This window comes from Mchenga conophoros, linkage group LG20 (genome assembly GCF_057382185.1).
Source record: "Mchenga conophoros isolate Kocher_MC1m ecotype Shallow Benthic linkage group LG20, M_conophoros_male_GT1.1, whole genome shotgun sequence".
Taxonomy (NCBI): domain Eukaryota; kingdom Metazoa; phylum Chordata; class Actinopteri; order Cichliformes; family Cichlidae; genus Mchenga; species Mchenga conophoros.
Window position 1 is genome coordinate 24630763 of NC_140545.1, and position 25010 is coordinate 24655772.

General features: G+C 40.2%; 1 protein-coding gene across 13 annotated transcripts in view; it reads right to left on the reverse strand.

Annotated features, from left to right (window-relative positions):
• LOC146550887 (membrane-associated guanylate kinase, WW and PDZ domain-containing protein 1-like) overlaps positions 1-25010 on the reverse strand; it is an 89569-nt gene that overhangs the window by 23083 nt on the left and 41476 nt on the right. For 5 of the 13 annotated variants that reach the window (XM_085260889.1, XM_085260885.1, XM_085260894.1 and 2 more), the window contains 10 exons: positions 13907-14026; positions 11941-12129; positions 10549-10816; positions 9883-9965; positions 9256-9303; positions 6720-6777; positions 6451-6563; positions 5044-5166; positions 3719-3904; positions 2891-3502 (listed from right to left, as the gene is read on the reverse strand). In XM_085260889.1, coding sequence (XP_085117015.1) covers positions 2891-3502; positions 3719-3904; positions 5044-5166; positions 6451-6563; positions 6720-6777; positions 9256-9303; positions 9883-9965; positions 10549-10816; positions 11941-12129; positions 13907-14026 — 1800 coding nt within the window. Of the gene's footprint in view, positions 1-2890; positions 3503-3718; positions 3905-5043; positions 5167-6450; positions 6564-6719; positions 6778-9255; positions 9304-9882; positions 9966-10220; positions 10450-10548; positions 10817-11940; positions 12130-13906; positions 14027-25010 lie in introns of those variants that run through there. The other 8 variants (XM_085260898.1, XM_085260887.1, XM_085260888.1 and 5 more) reach the window with 8 other exon arrangements.

Sequence of the window (25010 nt, forward strand, 5' to 3'; positions counted from 1 at the left end):
ATCTCTCATGCTAGTACTAAGGAAAGACTCCTGCTATACTCTTGTCCAGCTTGGCATGGAGGGCAGAACCAGGACTGGTACTTGTTTGAGGCAGGTGTTTTTACATACAGTTCTGTGCAAAAGTCATCTCTCATTTTTATTTTTTTCATTTTGCTTCCAAATGTATCAGACTTTCTAATTTTTAAAGTGGTCTTGAGCAATAGCTCTCCAGGATTTCCCATCCTTGTACCTGACCATTTTCTGAGGAATTTCCTTTTTTTTGGGTAAGCCACTTAATACTGACCTATGAACTATTAAAATATAAAAAGGCACCTAATTGAGGATACTGGGATAAACCAGTATTCGTGTCAAACAACTTAGCAAAGAACCAATGTTAAATTGTGTCTTTAGGCGCGTTAACCTTTTTGCAAAAACACATCATTTGTTACCAATTTTGTATCTAAAATCAACAAACAATCCTGAAGTTAACAGGTCTGATTTTTTGCACAAGAAATTGAGTTATTCCCAAAGAGATATTAATGCAAAGCTTGGCACATGTCTTTAAAAAAAATTAAATACAATTTGAAAAAACAAACAAACACCTATCTACAGCAGATGAACACAATCAAGTATGTCTCTAGAAAACAGGGAAAAAAATTCAGCAAAGATGTGACTCATCATCTTTGCTGGATTTTTCGGCCCCTCACTTGATCCATCTACTGTTTACTCATCAAAAATGGTCTCGGGCTGTCAAGAAGCTTGACTTCTTTAGGAAGGGAAACTGGCTGAGAAGTGCCAAACTACAAATATCTGGACTGAAAAATCAGTGGCAACAGGTATTAATGGCAGGTTTTTTTCCCCACTTTGGTTCAAATCATTGTCAGTAATGGAAGGTCAGAAGCCATGTGTGACCATGTGTAGCCTTTATAGCCATCTGTAAAACATAAGGCAGATCGAACCATGGTTAGGGACTGGATTTCAGACAGTGGTGTCAGAATCTATGGAACTATGGATGCAGGAAAGTATCATCAGATCAGTGCTATCTATCTAAATGGCAACGGCTTAAGTTTCAAACATGATAATGATCCCAAACACACTGCTAATGCAGGAAAAGCATATCTGGGTAGAAGAAAAAACTGATAATGGAACACTATCAGTCATGGATTGGCCTCCTCAGAACCCAGACCTCATTATTTAAAGATTGTGGGATCATCTTGATAGAGAATGGAACAAAAGGCAGCCAACTAACTTCCTAAGAAGAGCTTTGAGTGTCCTTCAAGAAGCCTAGAGAACTATTCCTGAAGACTACTTGAAAGAAACATGCAAAGGCAGATTTATATAATGTGTGCTCAATAGTCACTTGAACAGCTACTCTGATAGTATCATAAGATGGTCTTTAGTGAAATTTGCATTAAACATACTTCAAAGATGTTGCATTGGTCAGCGCACACTGCATGCTTGCAGATGTAAGTCACATTGTAACAGTTTTGTCCTTCTCTCTGAATTTTGCTCGAGGTCATCTTTTGTCATCAAAGCTCTGAACTGGCAGTCTTTGTTTAGAGGCTTTTACGAGGTTTATCTCACAGTTATCAATGTTATTCTCAGACAGCAGCCCTGCGCTAGACTGGCAGCCTATTCAGGGTGTACCCCACCTTTCACCCTATGACAGCTGGGATAGGTTCCAGGTACCCCGTGACCTTGAACTGGATGTCAGCTGTTAATAAAAGGTATTATGCAGCAGCCTGTGGTTGTGTACTTTGTCCTTCATCACCTGGTCACTCACCTGATCCAACAGTAATGGCAGGTTGATATCAAACATAATGGAGATGATCTACGTTGCTGTCAGTCACCAGTGACTGCCTATGGCCTCCTCCTTCCTTTTGCACCTCTCCCTCTCTGCTCTGTCAGGGGGAAATACTGCTCTGCATCCATATTATTCTCTCTCCCACACTGGTCCATAATGATGCTGACATTTAACACAATACAGTGGTGTTATTCCAGCTGCAGTGCACAAGGTCAGCTCATTAGAGGACATAATTGATGTGGGGTGCAACCTGCCACTAATACAGATCTGGGTCAGCCAACATGAATGACAATTTAACAACAATAAGGACTCAACACAAACGAGGGACCTTGAATGTCATTCAGTAGCCACGTGAATACTCTAAACTCTGTCACGCAAAATGATTTGTTGACATTTCAGCGAGAGAAACGTTTAACTCCGGGTCGTTTCAGGTCAAAAGTGCAACATCTCGGAACAAGATTGGCTAGGGAGCAGATTGAGAAATGAAACGGCCACAATCACGTCAACACAACACCCTCCCCCCCCCCCCCTCAAAAAAAACAACCATTATAGCTGAAGCCAGAATCGAAATTGTTCAACAATGACTTTTCAGGATGCTTTCAGGACCAAAGTAATTTCCAGGGTAATTTGGAAATAAAACACATCAAAACAGAAGATGAGAAGTCACACCAATCGCTCAACATGTCAAATAACTAACATCAGGTAGTAAAAGTGAAGGCCGACTCTGATATACAAGTCCCTGACCTAACGTGCTCCTCCCCCCTCTCATTCATTCATCTCAGCTCTTACCCGTCCTCCCACTCCTTCCCACACTCATCTGCTCGTCCACAGTCATTCTAATTCATCCCATCGTCTCTTTACCTCTTCTCATTTCATCCGCTCTGGTCCGTCCAATTTTCATTCTGCCACCCACTCTCCTCCTCACTTGTCTCTGCTGCTTTTTTCCCCCCCTTATTACTCTTAGTGTGCCAACTGCTCAAGCTGTTGTCTGTTCAGCACTATATTCTTTTGTGTATTGATCTCATAGCCTTTCATGTCAAAACTTGACTACCTGCATCTGTTTCTCCGCCCCTGTTGATATACATTTATAAGACATGTAATACATACCTCTCTGCACCAGCATAGTGACCTCGCTGCCTCTGGGACATTTGCTCAGCAGGTCCACCACCTGGTTGTGACTCATATTTTGGACATTTCTTTTGTTGACCTCCATCAGAATATCTCCCTCCTTTAGGCCACGGCATCGCGGATAGTCCACTATTTGTTTGACCCGCTGACCCCCCCCTGTCAGGCTGTCAGCAATAGTGAAGCCAAAACCTTTGTCTCCCTTCTCCATGTGGATAGTGATGAGCTCGGGCTGGGTGGCTATGGACGAGGCCAAGGTGACCACATCGCTGGTGTAGCCGTGTGAGCCGTTAGACGCCACCTCGGCTGACGGGCTGTGCGGCCGTGGCTCGCGCAAGCCGTTAATGGGTCCGGCCTGGTTGGAAGGTGGGTCAAACGTTTCCTGTCCATTGACGATGATAGGCTCTTTGTCCAATATTGCGACCGAGGTCACCAGGCTAGTGTTGGGGTCATCAGGGTCAAAGGGCAGCGGGTACCCACGACATAAAGACAGATCGACCATGGAGCCGATTGGGATGGATTGGAAGATCTTCACAACCTGAGCATGGGTGTAGCCCAGCACAATGGTGTCATTCACACTGACTATGACATCACCTGCACAAAGAAAGATCACAATATTGGTAATGTTGCCGTTTACAGTTAAAACCCCTACCAGGCCAGATTCACATTACACTGTTAGTGATATCTGGCATTAATCACAGCTGTGTGGCGGTTAGACTCAAAGAATAAAGAGATGCATTCAGAAAACGACAACACAACGTTTTTAAAAAGAAAACAGTGCCCTCTGTGGATGGTGGTCATGTACTGCACCTGTCTCCATCTTGCCATCCAAAGCTGCAGGCCCATCCAGCACTAGACTTTTGATCTGTAGAAACTCATCTGGCTCGTCTCCTCCAACCACAGTAAAACCGAAGCCGCGGCAGCTTTTCTTCAGCTTTGTGTTGATAAAGGTTCCTTTCAGCTCTGCTGGGTTTCTTGTAAAGAAAGGTTTCCCCCCTGCAGAGTGGGGCAGAAAAAAACTCTTGTATCAATCTGCATAACATACATTACAGAACACAAATAACTTTTAGGTGGCATGTTGGGAATTTTGTCCTTCAGATTCAGAAGTCACATGAATTTCTGCAGTTAAATATGTGATGACTATAAAAATGAAAGAAAAGGCACAGTTGTAATTTTTAGTGGAAATGAAAACAAAAATGAATGTTTTTGAAATGACTTTCCTGTTTTCACTCAAACAACACTACTGGTCAAACCACACCCACTTCTCCAGTTGGTATTGAAATTTACACGATGCAGCTTTCATCATTTCTCGGTGTAAAATCATTTTACAACATGTATTCTGAATGAATATGCCCCTAATGTTACTGCAGAATTTTCCCAAAAGTGTTGCATTTATTAGGTTGCTTTGCTTTCACAGCTCTGTTCAGTTCATCCCAAACCAACTTGATGGGTTTTAAAACTGGACACTGTGTTCGTCTGGCATCCTTTGAATCCTACTTTCTTTACTTTATTATTTTCTTTGGTTTGTATTTGTTTGCAATATACAGTATGCCTTTTTGCAGTACTACTTCCCATCTCACAATAATGCATTGATGGTCGAGGTACACATTTTTCTTCAATGCTTTGTATAATAACAGAAGTTGGGAAATTGGCAAGATTTCTTAATCCCCGACAAAGGAGCTGTTTTCTCGGAAACTGACTGTTCTATGAAATGTACCATTTAAGGCTATTAGGTGGACTGCACAGTATTTTGTACAGGATGTAGTTTTGGGACTCTTAAGAACGCATAATGAAAAAAAAAAAAAAGTAGTAAAAGGCTATTTCTCAGCCAAAGCTAAAAATTCCCTAAACAAAGACACAAAATCAGTTCCAGAAAGCTTTCTGGATTGGTTTATGATCATATTTTTTCAGTTTGTTTTTCTGAAGATTGTGTGCAAAGTCCAATTTTGCTCTATTGTAAACTGTATAGAATCCTTCCAAAAATTCCTGGATTCACATCCAGATCCAAATGGACTCCAAAAATTACCTCCTGAGTAACGCCACCCACAAACAGACAAAGAAAAAGCAAGCTGAAACAACTCTTTTGAAAAAACAAAGAGTAATAATATATAAAGTCTATAAACATAATGATTTACGTTTGACTCCTGTAGGGACAGGAGGTAGAGCTGGTGGGACCTGTGGGTCCCTGTAGGTCTCCAGATGGTTTGGTGCGTAGTTTGCCAGTGGAGCTGCTGCAGAGGAGTGCTCCTCTATCCACTCTGCACAGACACATTTGTATCCAAACGTTAATCCACACACGCGCGACACAGAGGTGTATTTACATGCCACACATGCACACAGAAACACTTAACAGCAAAATACACACAAACACGGAGCTGAAAGGAAGTACTATTCATACTTATCTGTACTTCTACTAGTGTTTTTTTGTCGTGTATATCATACTGTTGATCTCAGCAAATGTTATGCAGCAAAATTATATCCGTTGTCGCAAAAGCGTCATATTACAAACACTTTACACAGTCTGAGTGTTAGTACTGTTAAAACAAATGAAAACAATTAATAGAAATGGATGTTGTTACTCTGTTATTCTTTGACTTACATCATGCAAACTGTGAAATGCAGTTATCACATTTTGTGGGTTGTGGAGCGTGTGAAGAGTAATGTTTTCATGCAGTCAGTGGCACTTTTAAAAATATGCTGAGTTACTTATGAGTGAGTCACTTCTGTTCTCCGATGTTCTTATGGACGTACAGGCAGCTTTTAAATCACAGCAGTTGTGTCTGTGTTGCGTTGCCATTAGACTAGACTGTCTGCCACTGTATTGAATTTTTTGCGTACCTTGAACAGCAGTGACTTAAACTGAGTTGATCATATCTGAGTTTGAATGAATAAATAATAGACAAAGTTTACTTCTGAGATGAAAAAAAAAGAAGAGATACTGGAACCAATTGAATTTGCTCGTGGATTGGCACAGCTAAGAAATAAGAATAGAGCATATGGCTATAAAGGCAGAATACTGTTGCATTAGTATAGCAAGCAGGCCAGTTAATTTGCTGCTAATATACTGCGTTTCAATGCATTTTATTACTGTTAGTGCATCATCGTGAGCCCTTATCCTCATGCATGTATCTTTGCCTCACCTCTTTCAGTCTTTTCACCCTCGACTGCCAACTCAAAGTTTTTGAATCTCTAAAGCAAACATCATTCTTGCCTTTTCATGGTAATGCAGGATAAATGATCAAATACAAAATGGCACTTATGACTATAAATCACATAAATTAAAACCTAAACATCAAAGACAACCCCTGGCTTGGGCCAGTTCTACTTTTGTGAAACGTCCTTATGAGAATCCATTTTTAATCCTTTGGATTTCAGTAACAATAATATATATTTATATTGCCCCCCCCCCGTTAAAGTCGAATTAATTCAGAGACAAGAAGTCTGGCCAAAGCCCTGGATAGCAGTGGACAAACTATAAGGACATGACACTGACAGACATGAAGAAAGAAAGAAATGGTGCCGTGCCAGGGCAGGAAACGAACCTCGAATATACCGCTCACCTTCTGGAGGCTGCGGCTGTTGCTGCTGCTCAAGGATTTTTCGACGCCGCGCCTCCCCCACCGGGTTCTCATATTGAGTCTTCCTGTTTATATGACTGAGACAGAGGGCGAGAGGGAGAGAGAACAAGATAATAACTTGGAGACTGATTAGTCTCAGATTCACTTAAGCAGAGAAGAGATTTGTAAAAGGGTGTTTCATCTGGAGAAACCCCGTTTGTCTTTGCAAGCTGCCAATAAGGAGATTCACTTACTCTACATAGTACACCCCATACACTGGGTCATCTATCCTCTCCCATCCTGGAGGCAGCTCTGAAATAGAGAAGGTACACAGCATTGAAGACAAAAATTACATTTTAGCAGAGCTCAGTGGGATAGTTTGGTTTGGGTAACACAGTCTTTCAGTCCCACAGTTATAGGAGAAAAACTATTTCACTAGAAAGGACATGCTGCCTTTATCCCAACAATGGATTTTAACATACATGCCAAAAGGGGATGAAATTGTAGTTTTGGTTTTGTCCTGCTGACCACTGAAAAACACTTTTCATCGTCCATGTTAAAACTTCAGCTTTATTACCAGGGGTGCACATAAGTGGTCACAGGTGCACATTCGCTGTCAAAATAAAAGACACACACCAGATAAGAAGTTGCAACGCGCGTTTGCGTACATAAGATTTTCTGGAGGATGACAGACATTTGTTTCGAACTCTTAAAGATGTCGAAGAAGCAAGCTCCTTTAAGCAGTTACTTTGGTGTTCCTCCACCTCCAAAGAAATGTCAGAAGGAGTCCGAACAGCAAAAGAAGCGCGTATTCTTGGACAAGTGGTTGCAGAAGGTGAGCTGGCTTCAAACAAATGATGAACGCACAGAGATGTGGTGCAGAATATGCTGTGAAAATCCGCAAACGCGCGTTGCAACTTCTTATCTGGTGCGCGTCTTTTATTTTGACAGCGAATGTGCAGCTGCAGACCACTTATGTGCACCCCTGGTTATTACTTTTTGTAAAACTGTGCTTGGAGCACAAACTCTTCTCTTTTCCTTTTACATCGTAAGGATTTCAATCCATGGGTACCAGTAATAAAGTATTATTAAATAATAAGCTGGATCTCTCTCCAGCTGCCTGTAACCAATTTTAACATCCTCATTATGGCCAAAACACAATAACTGAGAAAATAACACCAAACAGCTTCAAACAAGACCGCAAAGACATGTGGCTACAAATGTAGTCTGACCATTTAATAAATAACTGAAAAGCATGATGCAGTTATTTTGCTAAGTATTACCATACATTACATCACTACCTCTGTGAACACACCCCTACACATTGTACACAGACCTAACCACATTTCATGACCACGCGCCTATTAAACTGACATGTTCCCATTAAGATGTTGGCATCTCAGATCTCCTATCTCGCTGTATTTGATTTCAGACAAAGACATTACCTCCTTGTGTTCCTGTGGGCTTCTCTGAAGTCCAGTAAACACTTTTATAAGAGTCTAGATTTCACAATCAATAATCACAGACCGTCTGCATCTGAGCAGCCTGGAATAATAAAGGCTCGAAGCCAGACATTCAGAGTCTTGTTTAAGACCGAGCTTGCGTTCCATTGCATGGCTGTTTGTGTTACTTGCAAATGGGATGAGAATCAGCAGCTGAGCAATTTGCCTGCTTGCGAGAAAACTCTGAGTGCATATATGTACCTGTGTCCCCAGTGAAACCTCAGTATAACGGATTACAAATGGTACTAGTGCACTTAGGGCTAATAACTCTTCTTGTTCATGCAGTAAAATATCACGTTTTATTGCATCCGATGCAGATTACATGAGTCAGATCTCCTAAAACAAACAAGAATCTTGGAAAAAAATTCAGGTCCAACAATAGCATACAGTATATTTCACTGTAATGCATGTGATGGATAAATACTGGGATTTCATTACAAGCCTAAAGCCTATAGAGATATATCTAGATAGAAGAGCAAGAAATATAAAACCCAACAGTCAAAAATCGACATGTACTAAGATGCAAGTTATGATGGTACACTGGACGGATTTATTTGCTATCCTTGAACTGACGCCATCTTCACTGCACTATTCTCACGTGGGTGAAATCAGACATTACACAGGCTTTGTAGTTTGGAGCGGGCAGATTAAAGATTGAACATCCATTCTGATGTATTCTTACTAATAGTTCTGCTTGATAATGTTGTGAGATATTCGAGAAAAAAAAACATATTTTTTTCCACAAAATCCAGTAGAATATATTATGGTCATCATCCCTCGCCACCCATGAGATGAAAATATAACTTTGCATTAGAGCAGGGGTGTCCAACTCCAGTCCTCGAGAGCTACTGTCCTGCACTTTTAGATGCATCCTTGTTCCGACACACCTGTATCAAATGAATAGCTTGTTATCAGGCCGTTGCCAAACTTGATGGCATGCTGAAGAGGTAATCCAACCATTTGATTTAGCTGTGCTGGAGCAGGGATGCATCTAAAAGCTGCAGGACAGTAGCTCTTGAGGACTGGAGTTGGACACCCCTGCACTAGAGCATCATGCATGCTTGTTTTTGCTTTTTTTTTTTTTTAAAAACAACTCATTTAAACCCTTGCAGCTACCTTTGCTCTAAACTAAATTAATATATCTTCCTTACAGAATTCAGGGCCTTGCATTTGAAACCGATGCCCAATTAAATTTCCTCTTTGAGATGATCAGTTTTGAATGGCATCTTTGAAATAATATAATTTTAATATAGCAAAACATCCTCCATAAAACCTCCAAAAACCTTACCTAGATCACTCTCCAGGTCTTCTGTATGTATCCCTTCTTCTCCAAGGACAAAGCAGGATGAAACAAAGAAGAGAAAATGAAGAGGAAAAAAAAGGGATGATAGCAGATGGAAGGTGGATCATAGATGCAGGAATCCAAAGCAAATAAGGAATGACGTGACCAGTCAGAGAAAGACAAAGAAAAAGGGAAAACCCTTAGAAAAAGACTGACTTGGGCTATAACAACATCTCAAAATGCCCTGAGAAATCTAGTGAGACTTGGGGTGCCATTCTAGATTTCACCACTTGATGGGGTAATTATGCAATTTGTGTTTGGAGTGAGCTGTAAACAAAGTGTCATTTGGAATTAATCAAATGTTTTTTTCTGTTTATTTGAAAATTATGTCAGGTTTTGATGACAGTAGAGCTAACAACAAGACAAATGTAGCACATTCCAATTTCTAACAAATCTTTCAATCAAAACCAAATGAGTGTACTAAAAACAGCACCAGAAATTAACAACAGCATCACAACAATAAACAAGAGGAGCCTCACTTCTGAGACCCCGAGCATCCCCTGCTGTTCCTGAACCACTACACAGGAGTGTGGATGAACGCTTTGATTTAATAAATGAGGAATAGAAGCTTACCATCATCGTCACACTCTTCCAGCGGTCTGGAGGCTCTGTCTCTACACCGAGGATCCAGCCATGATGTGGTCTTTGTATTGTGGCTGAGAGGAAGCAAACAAGAGAACCGAATAATTCAACACAGGCCGTCAGACTGACACAGCAGGGGGACACGAATGCATCAATGAGAATTAGGAAAAACACGTCAGCAAGTTTACAGCGGACAGAAGGTGTGCTGCAAACACAAATGAAAAGAACAGAGAGGCACAGCAAGGAAATAAACAGTAAGCGACCTGACTTTTCCCTCAATTGTTAAACAAGAACATTCTGTAATTCAGTGATAGCAGAAATGAACATACAAGCTCTGAAAATACACAGCCATGTCCTGGTGTTGTGCCTTTGCCGTGCTGCAGAGAGGACAGAGAGGTGGAGGTAGTCAGGTGATCAGGATGTGATCTCCTTTTGAGATCGGGACATGCAGGGATTAACAGGAAAGCAGTAGCACCCAGGGGGCTGGGCAGGTTGGCTGGGAAGGCCTAAAAACCAAATCAAGTGGGAAGACAAGCAACTGGACGAACAAAAGGGATAATAGTGCAGGTAAAATGCAGAAAACACCGACTACAGCGTGAGCCATGGCCAAAAAAAAAATGTATAAACAGGCGGCGTCGAGAGTCTGCTGATACATACTCTATGAAGTAAAGTTCCCCGTTCTCAGTATAAGCCATCTCCCAGTTTTCAGGCATTGGTCCCAGCGGGTCTTCTGGAGAGACCTGTGGTTCTGCAAGGGTTTGCTGCCCGCTTTCTGCAGTAGAGGTGGCCGCATTGTTCAGAACACAGGATAGAGCATTGTCACGTGCAGGGTACGGCCGGAGAATGCCGCTGCGGCTCTCATCCTGGTCGTTAGGGTTACCTGTGCACAGCAAAGGAGAGGGAAAGAGACTACGTACTAAGGATCCTGGGTGACGTAACAACAACACAGCACAACAACAGAAAACAAACAAAATAATAATCACATTTCATGCATGCAGGAAAGGAAGAGATTAAAAAAAGCAAACATGCTCAGTCTTTATTCTCTTTAGACCACATCAGGCAACTCTAGCCACACTAAAGTGCTAGCACTTCTCCCTTCTTCTGCTTGGTTCCCGCCCATTTCTAGTGTATTGAAAAGGGTCACAGGAATATGCTAATTTCCTCAGCAACTGTCTCTCAAACTCACTTTGACCCCCACCCGTTTTACCTCTCTGCCCACAGGCCTTTTTCTCCTAAAGCTAGTCAATCCCAACCCCCATTGCCATTCCTTCCCCAGTTTTGGCCAAATATCCTCCACCACTTCCGTGGGCTTTTCAGGGTTGATCAAATGCAAATTCAACACTCTGGCAGCCTAGCAGGGGGACACAGAGAGGGCATAGTTTCACAGGATCAAGTTAAAAAAAACAAAAAAACAAGACACCATGTCTTGCACTCAAAACAGGATAAACCCCCTCAGAAGAAAGAAAATCGTGAAAAACTTTGGCTCATTCTTTAGTTTTTTTGTTTAGGAATTAGTTTATAACAGCAGCTAATCTCTTGACATATGCTGAGAATCAGCAGGCATAAACATGATTTCAATCAGCCATGGGACAAATATTCAGAATTGGTATGTGAGTAAATGTTAGGGGCAATTTAGTGAGAAAGCTTTAAAAAAAAAAATAGTGTAGTTATTGAAACCAGAGCAAGGTGGTGGCAAGGAGAAAATTCTGAACACTGAGTGCAGTTTGTAATCTAAACCTTCCCCCACTACACCCCTCCTCACAGGCAGATGGCAGTGTTTGGAGGCTCACAGAAAAGGAATCAGCATCACAAAGACATGATGTAACCGCCAGACACCCATCACCGTACAGCAGAGGAGAGGATAATAAACATACACACATTATCTCTTTCCTTCTGTGTTCCTAATCTTGGGCACATACATGTTTACCGAGACACGCTTAAACAAACATCCAGTGGAGAAGAAGCAAAGCACACGCGGGGAATGCTACACATGCGGAAACCAAGGAAAGCTGGATTTCCAAACTTTGGGATCGGCAGCGTTGCCCTCACCTGTAAAACTGTTGTTCATTTCCGTGGCCTGGTCGTCATCGTCGTCGTCAGCAGGCACTACGCGGGCGTTTTGCATGTCATTGTAGGACTTCGTGCGTGTTGGGGTGGACTGATGGGAGCCTGCATCACTGAGAATCACTGTCCCAATGATGGGCTGCCTTGGCGGCTTGGGGGTCCCATAATAGTTACCTAGGCAACAAGGAGGACATTAGTATGCTTGAGAGAGACGCAGAAGGAGGGAGAGCGAGAAACAGAGAAAGGAAGACGGGGATAAAAATGAAAGAGTTGGGGACAGGAAGATAAGCAGGAAGAGCATCTATGAAACCTCCTAATCTTACGCTAGGAGGAAAAGACATAAAGCTGGATCACAATGTGACTAGAAATTGCAGAAATAAGAAGCTGGTTGGAAAGCTAAAAGATTTTAGTTTGGATTTGAGGCTTTAAAGCATAGTGATCAAAACTGTGGACCAGCTCAGCACACAGCTTGTTTTAGCCACTTTTTAGCTCCAAAAAATTGTTTTGGGGAAGTGGGAATCAATATTACATCCTTGAGTATGTTTTTAGTATCGTGTGACAAGCTACTTAGTGTTTGATTGTCAAAGATTAAGCAAAATCTAACACAAACAAAGAAACAGCTTGTTCAATATAACGCTGGTCTGATCACAAGGTCTGGGTTTTGTGGGAAACTGAGTCCTCAAAGTACTCTTCAAGTTAGTATATAATGTATATGCTGTATAGTGTTATGTACACCGCATAATGCCAGTGTGAACTCAATAGCCATACATTCAATCAATTAACTACTCTGCAGTTGAAACTGGCCAGGGGAACCAGTTAGCGCAGCTTTGCATTAGAAAAGAAAAACAACTAAACTAGCTCCGTCCATGGGTTACAAAAAAATAAATAAATAAATCCCCCACCTACAAGCCTATCTGAGATGTAAAAGAAAAAAAAAAGCAACTGACCGTAAACAAGAACCACTTCCAGCTATTACCAGAAGCAGTGAATTATTGCTTGCCTGCCTGATAAAAATATACTCATTGTCTTTCTTGCAAAACTCAATAAATCAATACAGTATGTTACACCCCGCAGCCAGTTTGATGAGCTTTGACTTAAGACTGGAAGCAGGGAGAAAAGGGTAACCTGCCCTATCCAGAGACAAACTGCAATTCTGAATTTATGCTCAGCTGAGCTACCCATGTGGATTCTATAGCTTTACATTTTCATGCATGTGACCCGTATGACTCTTCTATCTTTAAACTTAAAAGGAAGACAAGAACATTTGGCAGATGGTCAAGCCATCATTTAAATTTGGTTATATCCCCTCCCTTCATTTCAACTCTTCCACTAAAATCAAATTTTAAAAAAGTGGCATTTTCTAAAGTTATTTCTATAGTTATATTTAGAGACATTTGAACATCTCAAACAGATTTTGCTGAGAATCAATCATCCAATCTTCATCTACTAGCATGGATGGCCACAGCCTCCTGTGGATAGGTATTTGACATTGTCTGCGTGAAAGGAAGAAACGTGCCAACACAGAGCAGAGTCGGTGCCAAGCAGATTAATGTCGTAACATTCCCTCCCAACCAAGCCCGTGCACACGCACACACAAATCTGTGTGCATAACACACTGCCTTGTGAACAGGCACGCACGCGCCCACAACAACGCACACAAACACACAGGTTTGTGTTAGTATGAGACTTAGCGCTGCACAGCACCGTCCTAATCAGAGTGAGAGGGCCAGATGTGGAGTGACCTGCTGTCTCCTGATGCATCTCCTCCCATCATGCACTGTATAATCAGAATCAACTGAATGCATGCTTTTGTAGCCTGCCTACATGTAGGAAACACTGATGGCTGCTACGCTCATTGTATCTGTGGAGAATGAGGACACCTGCGCAATCATGAGTCACATGAAGTGCCAGTTATGATCATTATCATCATCATCACCCTCCTCCTCCTCACCTTCATATGTTCCTATTTCCAGTAGCGTGCCACTCTCCTCAAGTTCTAGGAACTCCTCCACAGACAGGAAATTGTAATCCACCCCTGGGACCTCTCCGTCTCTAGGGGGGCGGGTTGTACCTAGGGGTAGGAAAAAAAACAAAATAAGCTGCTGAAGTCAACCCTTATCTTTAGGATAGAATGACAGCAAAATAAGACTTTTCCTCCTTGCGCAACATGTTCAATATACTTCTCTCTCTCAACTGAAAAATCTGTCATTAATGTTAGAAATGCAGCCAGCGCTGCAAGATTCATTCAGCTTTTTGAGATGATGACCAGCCACAGCAAAGTGTTCTGAAATGAAGAGGGTGTGATTGTAATTCAGAGCCATCACTGGCAGCGCAGTGTCTGTTGAGTGGCTGTGAATATTACGTCAGGAAATTAAATCAAGGCTTTGCATCTTGAGCCATCGCTTCATCTCATGGGAAAGTGCTGCCCGCTAAGATGAAAAAAGGTCACCTTTAGCAATACACTAGTCCTGATAGTGTCATCAATCTCTCAATTTCTTCATGGTGAGTTTGAAATTGTAAAATGGACTGACATAATACTATTAGAGTCGTTTTGCCAAAGGGATCCTAACTAAATTATTATTGATTGTTAAAGCATGCATGCTCACTGCTTGGAAGCTACACTGCATTTTGAGGTGCCGTTCGGTTTAACCGTAGTACAACAAATGCCTTTTAATTTGAGACAAAATAAAGCTGGAGCTTATACCTGAAAGTCAGTATATTCAGAAAGAAATGCTCATTAGAAGTCTGATCATTGTCTTTCTTGCTGGCCCAACTGCCCTGAGCCTGATCTCCTGTTGGAGTTAATGATTAGCGGTTTGCTGTGTTTTGCTTTGTATTGAGAACACTTTATAGGAGGAAGCTGACACCAGACAATGGAGGCAGGGGCCATTGTGTCTTTGACTTTATTGAAGGGAGATGAGATGACGTGCCAGATGGTTGATGGAAGTTGCAACCCATCTGTGATCAGTACAGGAGCATTTACATACACACAGCAGGTACTGCAAAACCCGTCTTAAACAAGAGACTTGAATGTAACATGCAACCCTTGCACCAGTGTGAAGCACTGCAGGCCACATTCAGTTGAACCTCACTGAATTAAGCAGGAGTTCAAACCTGAAAAGAAATCGCTACCTTATAACACAACTGAAGCTATCAGTATAATCCTTCAGAACTGCTTGTTGGATGGTTGAATAGTTTCAGATTAATTAACATTAAAAACAAACTGAATATTCAATCTGATAATGCACTCACTACTAACATTACTACTTACATTTAATCAAGACTGGACATATAATATAGGTGTATGGGCAAAAATACAAATGTTAATCTCTGTCGTCAGGGGATCACTGAATTGCTTTTGAGTTGACGGGTGCAGCAATTGTGCTTCTCACATAGTTTAAAGTCACTGTTCTAGTCGAGCGAGGAGTACAAAAAGACTCTTTCATGTTTATTTTCCTCAGCCCATGCAGTATGCAAGCACGCATCCTATCCCTCAAGGTGCATCCAGCCCACAAACACCCTGTAATAAACAAGTCTTTACCAAGCACTGTTCAGTCCCACACCTGCCCCGCAAAGGAAACGCCGATTCTTTTTTGCTTTCCTTTCTGCCATTTTGAAAATGATACTCGAGATAAATAGATAAGGGAGGAGGAAATTTTATTACACAAGGCTGTCTAAGATTTAAACCATGAGTAAAAATACTCACACGAAGAAAACATGATAAATCATCAAACTGTCTGTATACAGCAGCAATGCACGAGCAAAGTGATGCTTTTTATTCCTCTTAGTGGATCACGATAAGATGAAAGTAACCGTCTCTGGGAGTTTGAGTCATACCACTGGGTGGTCCCATGGTGGAAGATGATGTTTCTGAGGCTCGGTGTGCTCTAATGACACTGTCTGCTGAGCTGGGAATGGAGCTGTTATTCAGGGCTATTCCCCACAGTAGAGAGAGCTCTGATAGGCTGACTAATTCTGATGTGCCCGCAGTATAAAATATTAAAGCTTTTGTTACATCAGCACACCATCATATATAAAACAACATTCTCTTAAAATATTTTTGTCTTTTAAACCCCATGAGTGGAACTGCATCACTCTTATTGCTTGCGAGCAATCCATTCCCAAAATGCCATCATATTTGGGTGCATTTAATAAAATCGCAAACATAAATCCCCATGCACCGGATCTCAATCCAAACAAAGTCACCGTGGCTCACTGCTTACTTACACTGTAGTCAATTAAAGCAGAAACTATAAGAAGAATTTTACTGGAAATTTATAGTTTACATTTTTCACACCTAAACTAATTCTGGAATGAAATAAATCAATTAAATAAACAACATCTAACATTTAAAGGATCTTTTTATGACCAGCATCATCACGCTTGGATCTTTTAGTAGCTGAATCACTGGTCAGTGTTATCAGCATTATAAATGAGCAGAATTAACAAGTGGAACGATCTGAGACGGCCGTGTCAAAACCAATGTTGCTCCAGGACCATCACTGCAACTGAGGAATCGCAATGATGTGATGTCTTGTTTATAATGGCTCAGGATAAAAAGACTAGTCAAACACTACAGTACGGATGAAAAGCCTCATCCTTAAACTAGTTGAGTACTATCCCAAATTTTGGGTTAAATAAAGTACTTATTACCTTAAAAATAATGTAAAAGTGTCATGTAGAACGCAATCATTTATATCATGTAGTAGGTGCACTGTAAAGGAATAGGTGTATGCAGATAAACCTATTTTTTGCAGAGAAGAAGGTTGTCTTTAAATGGTTAAAATAGCTTTTTAACATCAGATTTAACACGTGGTTAACATTGTGAAGAGGGTCCATTTTAATCCAAGCCACGATCTTTTTCTTTTGCAGTAAACGTCTCACACTACTGTATCTTCTTGTTCCCAAGAGTGAGCCCAACTTGATACTCTTGTAGTGGCTGTAGTTGATTTCTCTACACTACTGTGTACTGGACAGTGCACTACAGAGGGCAGCACAGTGGTTAGCACTGTTGCCACACAGCAAGAAGGTCCTGAGTTCAATTCCACCATCAGGCGGGGGTCTTTCTGAGTGGAGTTTGCATGTCTTCCCCGTGCTTGCGTGGGTTCTCCCCGGGTACTTCCTCCCACCGTCCAAAGACATGCAGTTAAGGATAGGTTAATTGATTAATCTAAATTGCCCATAGGTGTGAATCTGTGAGTACGAATGGTTGTCTGTGTCTTTATGTGTTAGCCCTGCGACAGACTGGCGAGCTGTCCAGGGCGTACCCCGCCTCTCGCACTATGACAGCTGGGATAGGCTCCAGCACGCCCTGCGACCCTGGAAAGGATAAGTGGAAGCGAATGGATGGATGGATTATTAATCTAGTGACCAGGGAATGGGAGTCAAGTTAACAATTATCTAATGACACAGCTCCACAGTTATGCCTTACAAACTTACACCAGCTTAAGTTACCAGAAAAACAGTCACTTTGCCATTGTCCTTTAATCGTCTGCTCTGAAATTTATGATGATGATGTATTTTTTTATTATTTCCACAGCCATGTGAAAGTCTGTGTCCCTCTCAGTGAATAATAATCAACAAGAAGCAGTCAGTGCTTTGCATGTTTTAATAAAATAAACAAAGGTCGCATTGTTAACGAATACAGTGATGTTTGTTTTGTCAAAATCCAGCAATGAAAAACCTTACAGTACTGTAGTCTACTGTAAAAGTCATATTACAAAGGAAACATTTTATTAATTCCTAAAGGAAAAATGCCAAACATTTCCTGTTCCTGTAAATCCCGTTTCACTATAAAGGAGCTTTACTTATTAATTTCAGTGCCTAATACCTTGATACATTCAGAGATATCTAAATATGACAGTGAAATCCAGTTGACAGTTGACAAATTAATATTGTGTGTTCGTTTACATCGCCATGTTTCCCCTTTGCTATTCCACAGAACAAATTACTTTGCAAAGCTAAGATTTAAAAACTGAGCGTCTGACAGTCTACTTGATGAGGAGATTTGTGCTCTTAAGAATCACTGATGTCTTTCTAGAAAAGTCTATTCCGCCAGATCCATAAACAAAACTAAAGGCATTTTATCAAGTGTAGGAAATAATCCCTGTTGAATAAACAGCAGCACAGACAGCTTCAATGCTTTCACTGTAGGACAGTAGCAGTGATGTCAGACTCAACTCTGAATTATCAGTGTGGTCAGTGTCTATTTTCTCTGTCCAGTTAAACAATGACAGTGCCATGGTGAGTCCTGACCCCAACTCTGATTAACTAACTCTGTCGGCCATCAATGGACTTTGTTGTTTTACTGTGAGAAAACAGCCTGTACAAGCACGGATGGCAAATAAGAAACAAGCACATTTGGAAACGCCTTCACTTTTAACACTAACCTATACAAGTTGAGCCACTATTTGCTCAGAGAACATATGAAAAAGTGTAAATACTCTGTCTTCACCAAGTCTGGTACAGAGGGTGGACATAAACACTAACCCCTTATAAAAAATAAATAAATCAAGGCAGTACAGCAGCACAATCCAAAGCTTAAAACTAAACAAATGGATGGATGAGCTCTCTCGACAAACATTATAAGCTTCACAAACTCATTGCACTATTGCAAGACTATACAGTGGATTAAATTTTTGACTTCACTACTTTTTCCCGTTATCATCATTATTTGTTAATAGTGATACCATACTGGCAGTGCTTATATACATTTTCTAAGCTTTGCTTTTTGTGCTACATAATTATTGTAATTTGCAGCAATAAGCATTAAAAATGGCTTATGTAAAACCTAAATCTAGCACAATGCGTTTTGTGCTACTCATAAACAACACAGTCGTAGCATTATATAACAGTGACGGGCTGAGACTGTTTTTTAGACAGCTTGTTCCCGATAGAGAGGCTTCATGTCAGGCTACACAGGAGCTCCTTCAACAGTAACTCAAACATACTAATCTCACCCAGACTGAAGCTACCACAGGGACTTGCTGCTGACTGTGTGTTCACTACTGTTTGAACATTTGTCTTAAATCCACTCAATGTTAAAAAATATATATGATGACATAGGGTTGGTTTAGTAAATTGCTAACATTGTTAATTCAGTTTTCTTTACATAGCCAATTCACAATAACATTTAAGTCAAGGTGGTTTCTATTGTAAGGTAAAGATCTTACAATATTAGAAAGAAACTCCATCAATCAGTTCTCACTCTTAGTGTAACACAGGCTGCTATTCAGTAGCGAATATTAACTGACTAACAAAGTAAGGATATGCAACAATATTTTTTTTTCCTTGCTCAGGTCAGACACACACACACAGACACGGGAGTTTTCTGCTGAACACACATTATTTCCCAGTATATAATATTATTTTGAGCTAATGTTGAGGGTTTTATGGGTTATGAGACTGTAAATACCTTTGGAATTATGATATATAACATATTTGCATTTCCTCTAATGTCAGTTTTTAATTACAACATTTAACAAAGAAAAAAAAAAACCTTGATATTTCTACTTTTGCAGGCTGGAGCGTGATAAGCAAGGGATTTTTACCCACTTTGAAATTTTTCACAATTCCTTGATTTTTTTTAAAGAGCAATTCAATGTTAGATTTTTTTTTTTTTTAAATAAAACAAAAAAGCTTATAATTAATGAGAATATTTTTGATATGTTATTTAGAGCATATATGTATGAAAATCTCCAACATTATGTGTGGCGTTGTCGACTTTTTCAGAACTGTAATGTCTGTAACAGCGCATATCTTGAGTGATGCAACAGCAAATACAAATATTACTTTACCATACTTAATTATTCATAACTTCTGTATATCCCATGCATATGATATTACTGCAGGTACAACGTTAAATTATAGTACAGGCTCGTGGGACGAGTTGAGTAGCATGGTGCAGGCTGCAGTGTCTGTAACAGTAAATGATACACCTCATAGGGCTTATATGCAACACATATGTATAAATGAGATATAATTGGTTAAAACGTATCAAAATGTCTTTTCTATTATCCCCAATTATTGCTGGGTTACTTAATATTCATTCATGTATAAAAACAGAGACATTTTCAAAAACAAAAGAATTTTACATGGGTGAAACGCAACAGTCGTTAATCTTAACCATTCTGTGATTCTTTATTCATCATGAATACTACTTCACAAAATTTTACCGCCTCCTCCCAAAAGGTTTAAATGTCTACCTTGGTCACATATTAGCTGAAGGTGTCTTTGGCTATATCCTAAAGGTACAAAATAGTGAACTGAAGTACTTCAGTTTCAGTTCAGCTCACGGGACAAACCCAAGATTTTAGCGGGAATAACAAACCTTTATCTAAAGCTGCACAGTGAGGGCTGAAATAACAATTATTGGAGGCGTATCCTGTGCAAATAAGCTGGGTATGCCTCGTACAACAAACAGGAACTCCATCAATTGTATTCCGTCACAGATCAGCTTTGTGTAATTTCATCTGCGTTTGAGTTCACAACTTCTGCAGCCTCCTAGCCACTGTTAATGACTTCTTTGAGGAGAGTTTTTCTATCAACACATATATGGGTTTAAATATGCAAATCTCAGCATGGTAGTAGATGCGAGAATATTGAGGTGTTTGAAAATAAATCAAGAGCGGGATACAGAGAAGTAGAAATTCATTGTGGATAAAATTTTTAAAAAAACTTCCAGGATGCTTTCCAGATAAGTATTTGCTTGGCTGGCATGTTTGCTCTGCAGTGAGCAGGAAATTGAGAATGTTGTCAATGTACTCAAACCATTGTAATTTTGCATCATCATTGTCTGCGGTTGAGTCATTGTCATTTTAACACCATTGCACTGTGGGGCTCTAGCAAAAATAGTCGTACTTACTTGCTGTGGGCACCCTTTTTTGGTTCTATTGTGCACTCATGGATAAATTTACACATTCAGAATTCAGGCTGCTAAATATAATAGTGCACATTAAATGAAGCAGACTATACATTCAGTAGGAAGTGATTTTGGACAGAGCACTAAGAGACTACTGCCAAGCAAGCAGCTGATGGTTTTAATGGTTTTTATGTTAACCATTATAGTAGATAAGCACAAAAGACAGCCAATGGGAATTAGAAATCAATGTTGCCACTATCTGGTCAAAAACCAAAACAACTAAATCAGCTGGAGATTTGATTTGATGCTGAAGCTGGATAAGAAGTGACAAGATTACCAAGATTCCAGTTCACGCTGATGGAGACTTGTATTTGTCATAAAAATTAATGCAACAGTTGTTGAAATATTTCACTAAAACCAGACATTTCATTATCATATCGGTGTCAAAGTAGTAGACCGTGCTATGCTACCATGCAGGCCTGACTGCTGCTTTCTAAAGAAGATTCTGCACAAAATACAAAAGATCAGCCAGTTCACCAAGAGTCATGTGATGCAATGTGTTGTGGTTAACAAATCACTGTTTGACTTGCTAGAACAAAACCTTTAAAAAAAATAAAAAATAAAAGTAAAAAAATCCACCACTAGATGTGGGTGGATTACAGATTGCAGTCAACTGAAGTCTGCTTCGCCATCCCTCCCAGTTCAAGTGCATAATCTTAGCTATGGTGGCCACTGTAGAACAAGCAAGTGGCCGCTATTCATCTGCAGCAACTGTAGGCTGTCAGTCTGCTATTTACCTGATGTATTTACTCTGGAGGAGGCTGTAAAACTTTGAAAAAATTCTAATATAAGCGGATGAGTCAGTAAAGGTAATTTCTGTCTGATGATAGTGATACTGAGGCTTGTTGAGGATACTGTGAACTTTTCTATCTGTTATTTTCCACCGTTAGTCAGTGTTAGTTATTTTACTTTAGTATACACTGAAATAAGGTATAGAGCAGAACATTTAAAGCATTAGGTTTCTGTACTGTTTAAAGTGAGGTTTGGATCTTTTTACATCTTTTTTTACATCATATCCATTAGTGATATGGAATAGAATCAAGAAAAATTTGTACCCATGTCACTCACCTATCCACTTCAGTGCACTTTACATTAGTTTGAAATGAATAATTGTAAATGTCACTCTCAGTTTGGAACTGTTTTTAAGAATCTTAGTATCTCACACATTTTCCTAATTCCTTATTTGTTAAACGTTTTTTGTTGCTGTGAATGGTCTGTGCCTAAAGATCAACTCCTCCACTCTTTTTTTATCTTGGTTTTTCACTTCACGTAAGGTTAATTTGTCTATTTCCCTTGATACTTTTGAAAACGTTTCTGGGTTTTAGTGGGCAGGCAATGGCAAATCACTTCTAGCTGAGGTGTCCACCACAAAAAGTGTATCTTTGCTAGCTCTTTGCAGAGTTTACAAACCAAACACATAACATCCAATCAGTACCTAGCTCTCGCTTAATGTCAATCAGCCGCTCCGGTCTGTTCCCAGAGGGAGAGGACGTACAAGGCTGTTATGACAGAGAGCATCTGCCAAATGGTGGAACAGCACAGAAGAGAATGAGAGAGTGAAGGAGGATGAAGGCAGCACAGATACACAGCACACACACACACACACACACACAACAAAAATAATCACCTAATGGCCACGTGACATCTCTTGCAGAACAAACAACTCACACTTTCTCACTCAAACATACAACCACGCCTCTGGTTTTCCTCACATCTCCACTGTCATGTTGTTTTGGTGTTGTGATGTTGAGTGAATTGCATCTCACTCTCTAAGAAGCTGGATGTGTGCATGTTTGAGTGTGTGACACGCAGAGCATTGCTAAAAGGATAAAAGAGTCCAGGCAAGCCTGTCCTCACCTCTCCCACATCATTAACATTATCTCTGTGACTGTGCCACTGTAGTGCTGCAACACCTTTCTGTGCAATATCAATGAACTGATTAGATGACTGGCAAAAATGAACTGGTCAGTTCGGATAATCAGTTACAGGTCCTTTAACAAGCAAAATCACTTAATGCTCAGTCGTTTCTGCCTTTTTGAAGGGAAAAAAATGCTTTATTTACATGTTGCTAAATAATATTTAATATGCTGTTATATGATGTATTTTTATTAACACAGCTGTCAGTTTTCCAGAGCCAAAGGTGATTTCTTTAATCCCAAACAATTAATTAACATTCATAAATCGACTGATAGATTTAATTTACAAATACACAAAACGAAAAGTTGCAAACCCACATTTGAGAGACTTAAGCCGGTAGATTGTTATTTAATCAAGTGAAAATGTCAAAACATTCTTGTATTTCATTAAAAAATAATTTTAAAAGTAATTTAAATAAATTATCTTAGACTTCAGTTTTTGTTTTTTTTTAATTTTGTAGATAAAGCACAACAAATTGTTCAGTAACACAAAAGTGGTCAGTTGCAGCACTTGAGCATTTAGGAAAGAGACCCACTGCTCACTTAACTCGAAGCAATCTAATGCAGTAATGCTGGATTTGTAAAGCAGATTTTTCCAGTTTGCAGAGTGATTAAATTATTGTGCAATAGACTGGATGGTATTGTTATGCGTTTGTGTTTTAATGACCTTCCTAAATAGGAAGTGAAGTACAACCATAAGAGTGTTGCGTGTCTGCCTACGTTTATCACTGCTGCACTTTGATCTAAATTTAGCTCCGATCTGTATAGGACACCAAATTAACAACAAGAACGCACATGCAGTTTTGAGCACCCACACTGACATATGCACAGAAGAAGCTGTTCTCACACATGCGCTGCAGCTATGAACTTTTCTTGACATTACCCAAGAGGGGAGCTTGGGAGAACTCAAATCAGTATGAAATGCAATCAGTAAGGACATTAAACAGTCTTTAGCTCCCTACTACAAAGTCTCTGTGAAGTCTGAGTGTGCTGATCTGTGCTGATGTGAGAATAAAGCAGGTAATACTCCAATGTATTAACAGCTAGAGTTGTCATCCGGTGCCCATTTTCTGCATGCTGAATCCAGTAGTGACAACCTGGCTGAACAAGTTATCACTTGCTATGAGCAGCTGTGAGCTGTATGTGGCCAGTGTCCCAACCTTTTTCAGCTACATAAGACAAAGATAGAGGGCAGAAGTAGCATGTAAATACATATATATAGTGTATTCAGAATATGGACTATAAATATCAAGCTAGCAAAGCCAGCTTCTGTCCTCACTGGCAGTTCATAAAAAGCTCTGGAGCAAGGGACATGTGTCCCTGAAGTGGCCTGTTTGAGTGCATGCTCTGACCCACATCCTCACTCCTAATACTGGGCCACTCACTCACTGCTACTGAACATGCACCATAAACTGCAGGAGCATCTGAGCTGTGCTATGAAATTAATTACAGACCTTGAAGTTGCACACCTTAGAGGAATGTCCTCACCTTAGAGTAGATGCTCTGAGTACTGGAATAGTTATGTTAAATGGACATCCTCGTGGAGATTCATTCACACGTATAGCAACTGTCTTTGTCTCGGAGCGTATGGTGGTTAAGAGGATGTATGCGATGAAGGCTCACAGCTCAGAAAGACTCAAAATTGTTCAAAAGAGAAACCTCTTCTCTCAGCTAGGTGCCACAAATAGAAGGAAATCGTATTATCAGCAACTATTGGAGTGACTGTGCTGGTCTTAGCATCTCTAGGCCTCTTCCTTGACATGTCTTGGCCACAAATATGATGACTGATTTATTTATATTCCATGACTTCAAGGATTACATTGGCCAAGATTATTATATTTAAGCTTTCTCATGAAGTCATACAGAGAATTGCTTTAGAGAACTTTATTTCTACATTTCACATCAACTTCCACTTCCATTTATCTTAAGTTTGACTTGGATATAATTCAGAGTTTACAGTCTCCAGATTTATTTGAACACTTCTGCACGCTGTAAATGAGCTCCCACCCGAGTGATGAGCGGCAAAACATTTAGAGGCCATTTTATCTAGCTTCAGAGAAAAGCAGATTCTAAGGCCATCTGGCTTCTGAATCTTTTACAATGCACAAGGCTTAACTTTCACCGTTTTGGCAGTGAAAAATCCATATTTTTCATCTTATATCGCTCTACATCATCAACACAAATACTGAGCTACCACCAAACCAGTGAGTGTTTGCACA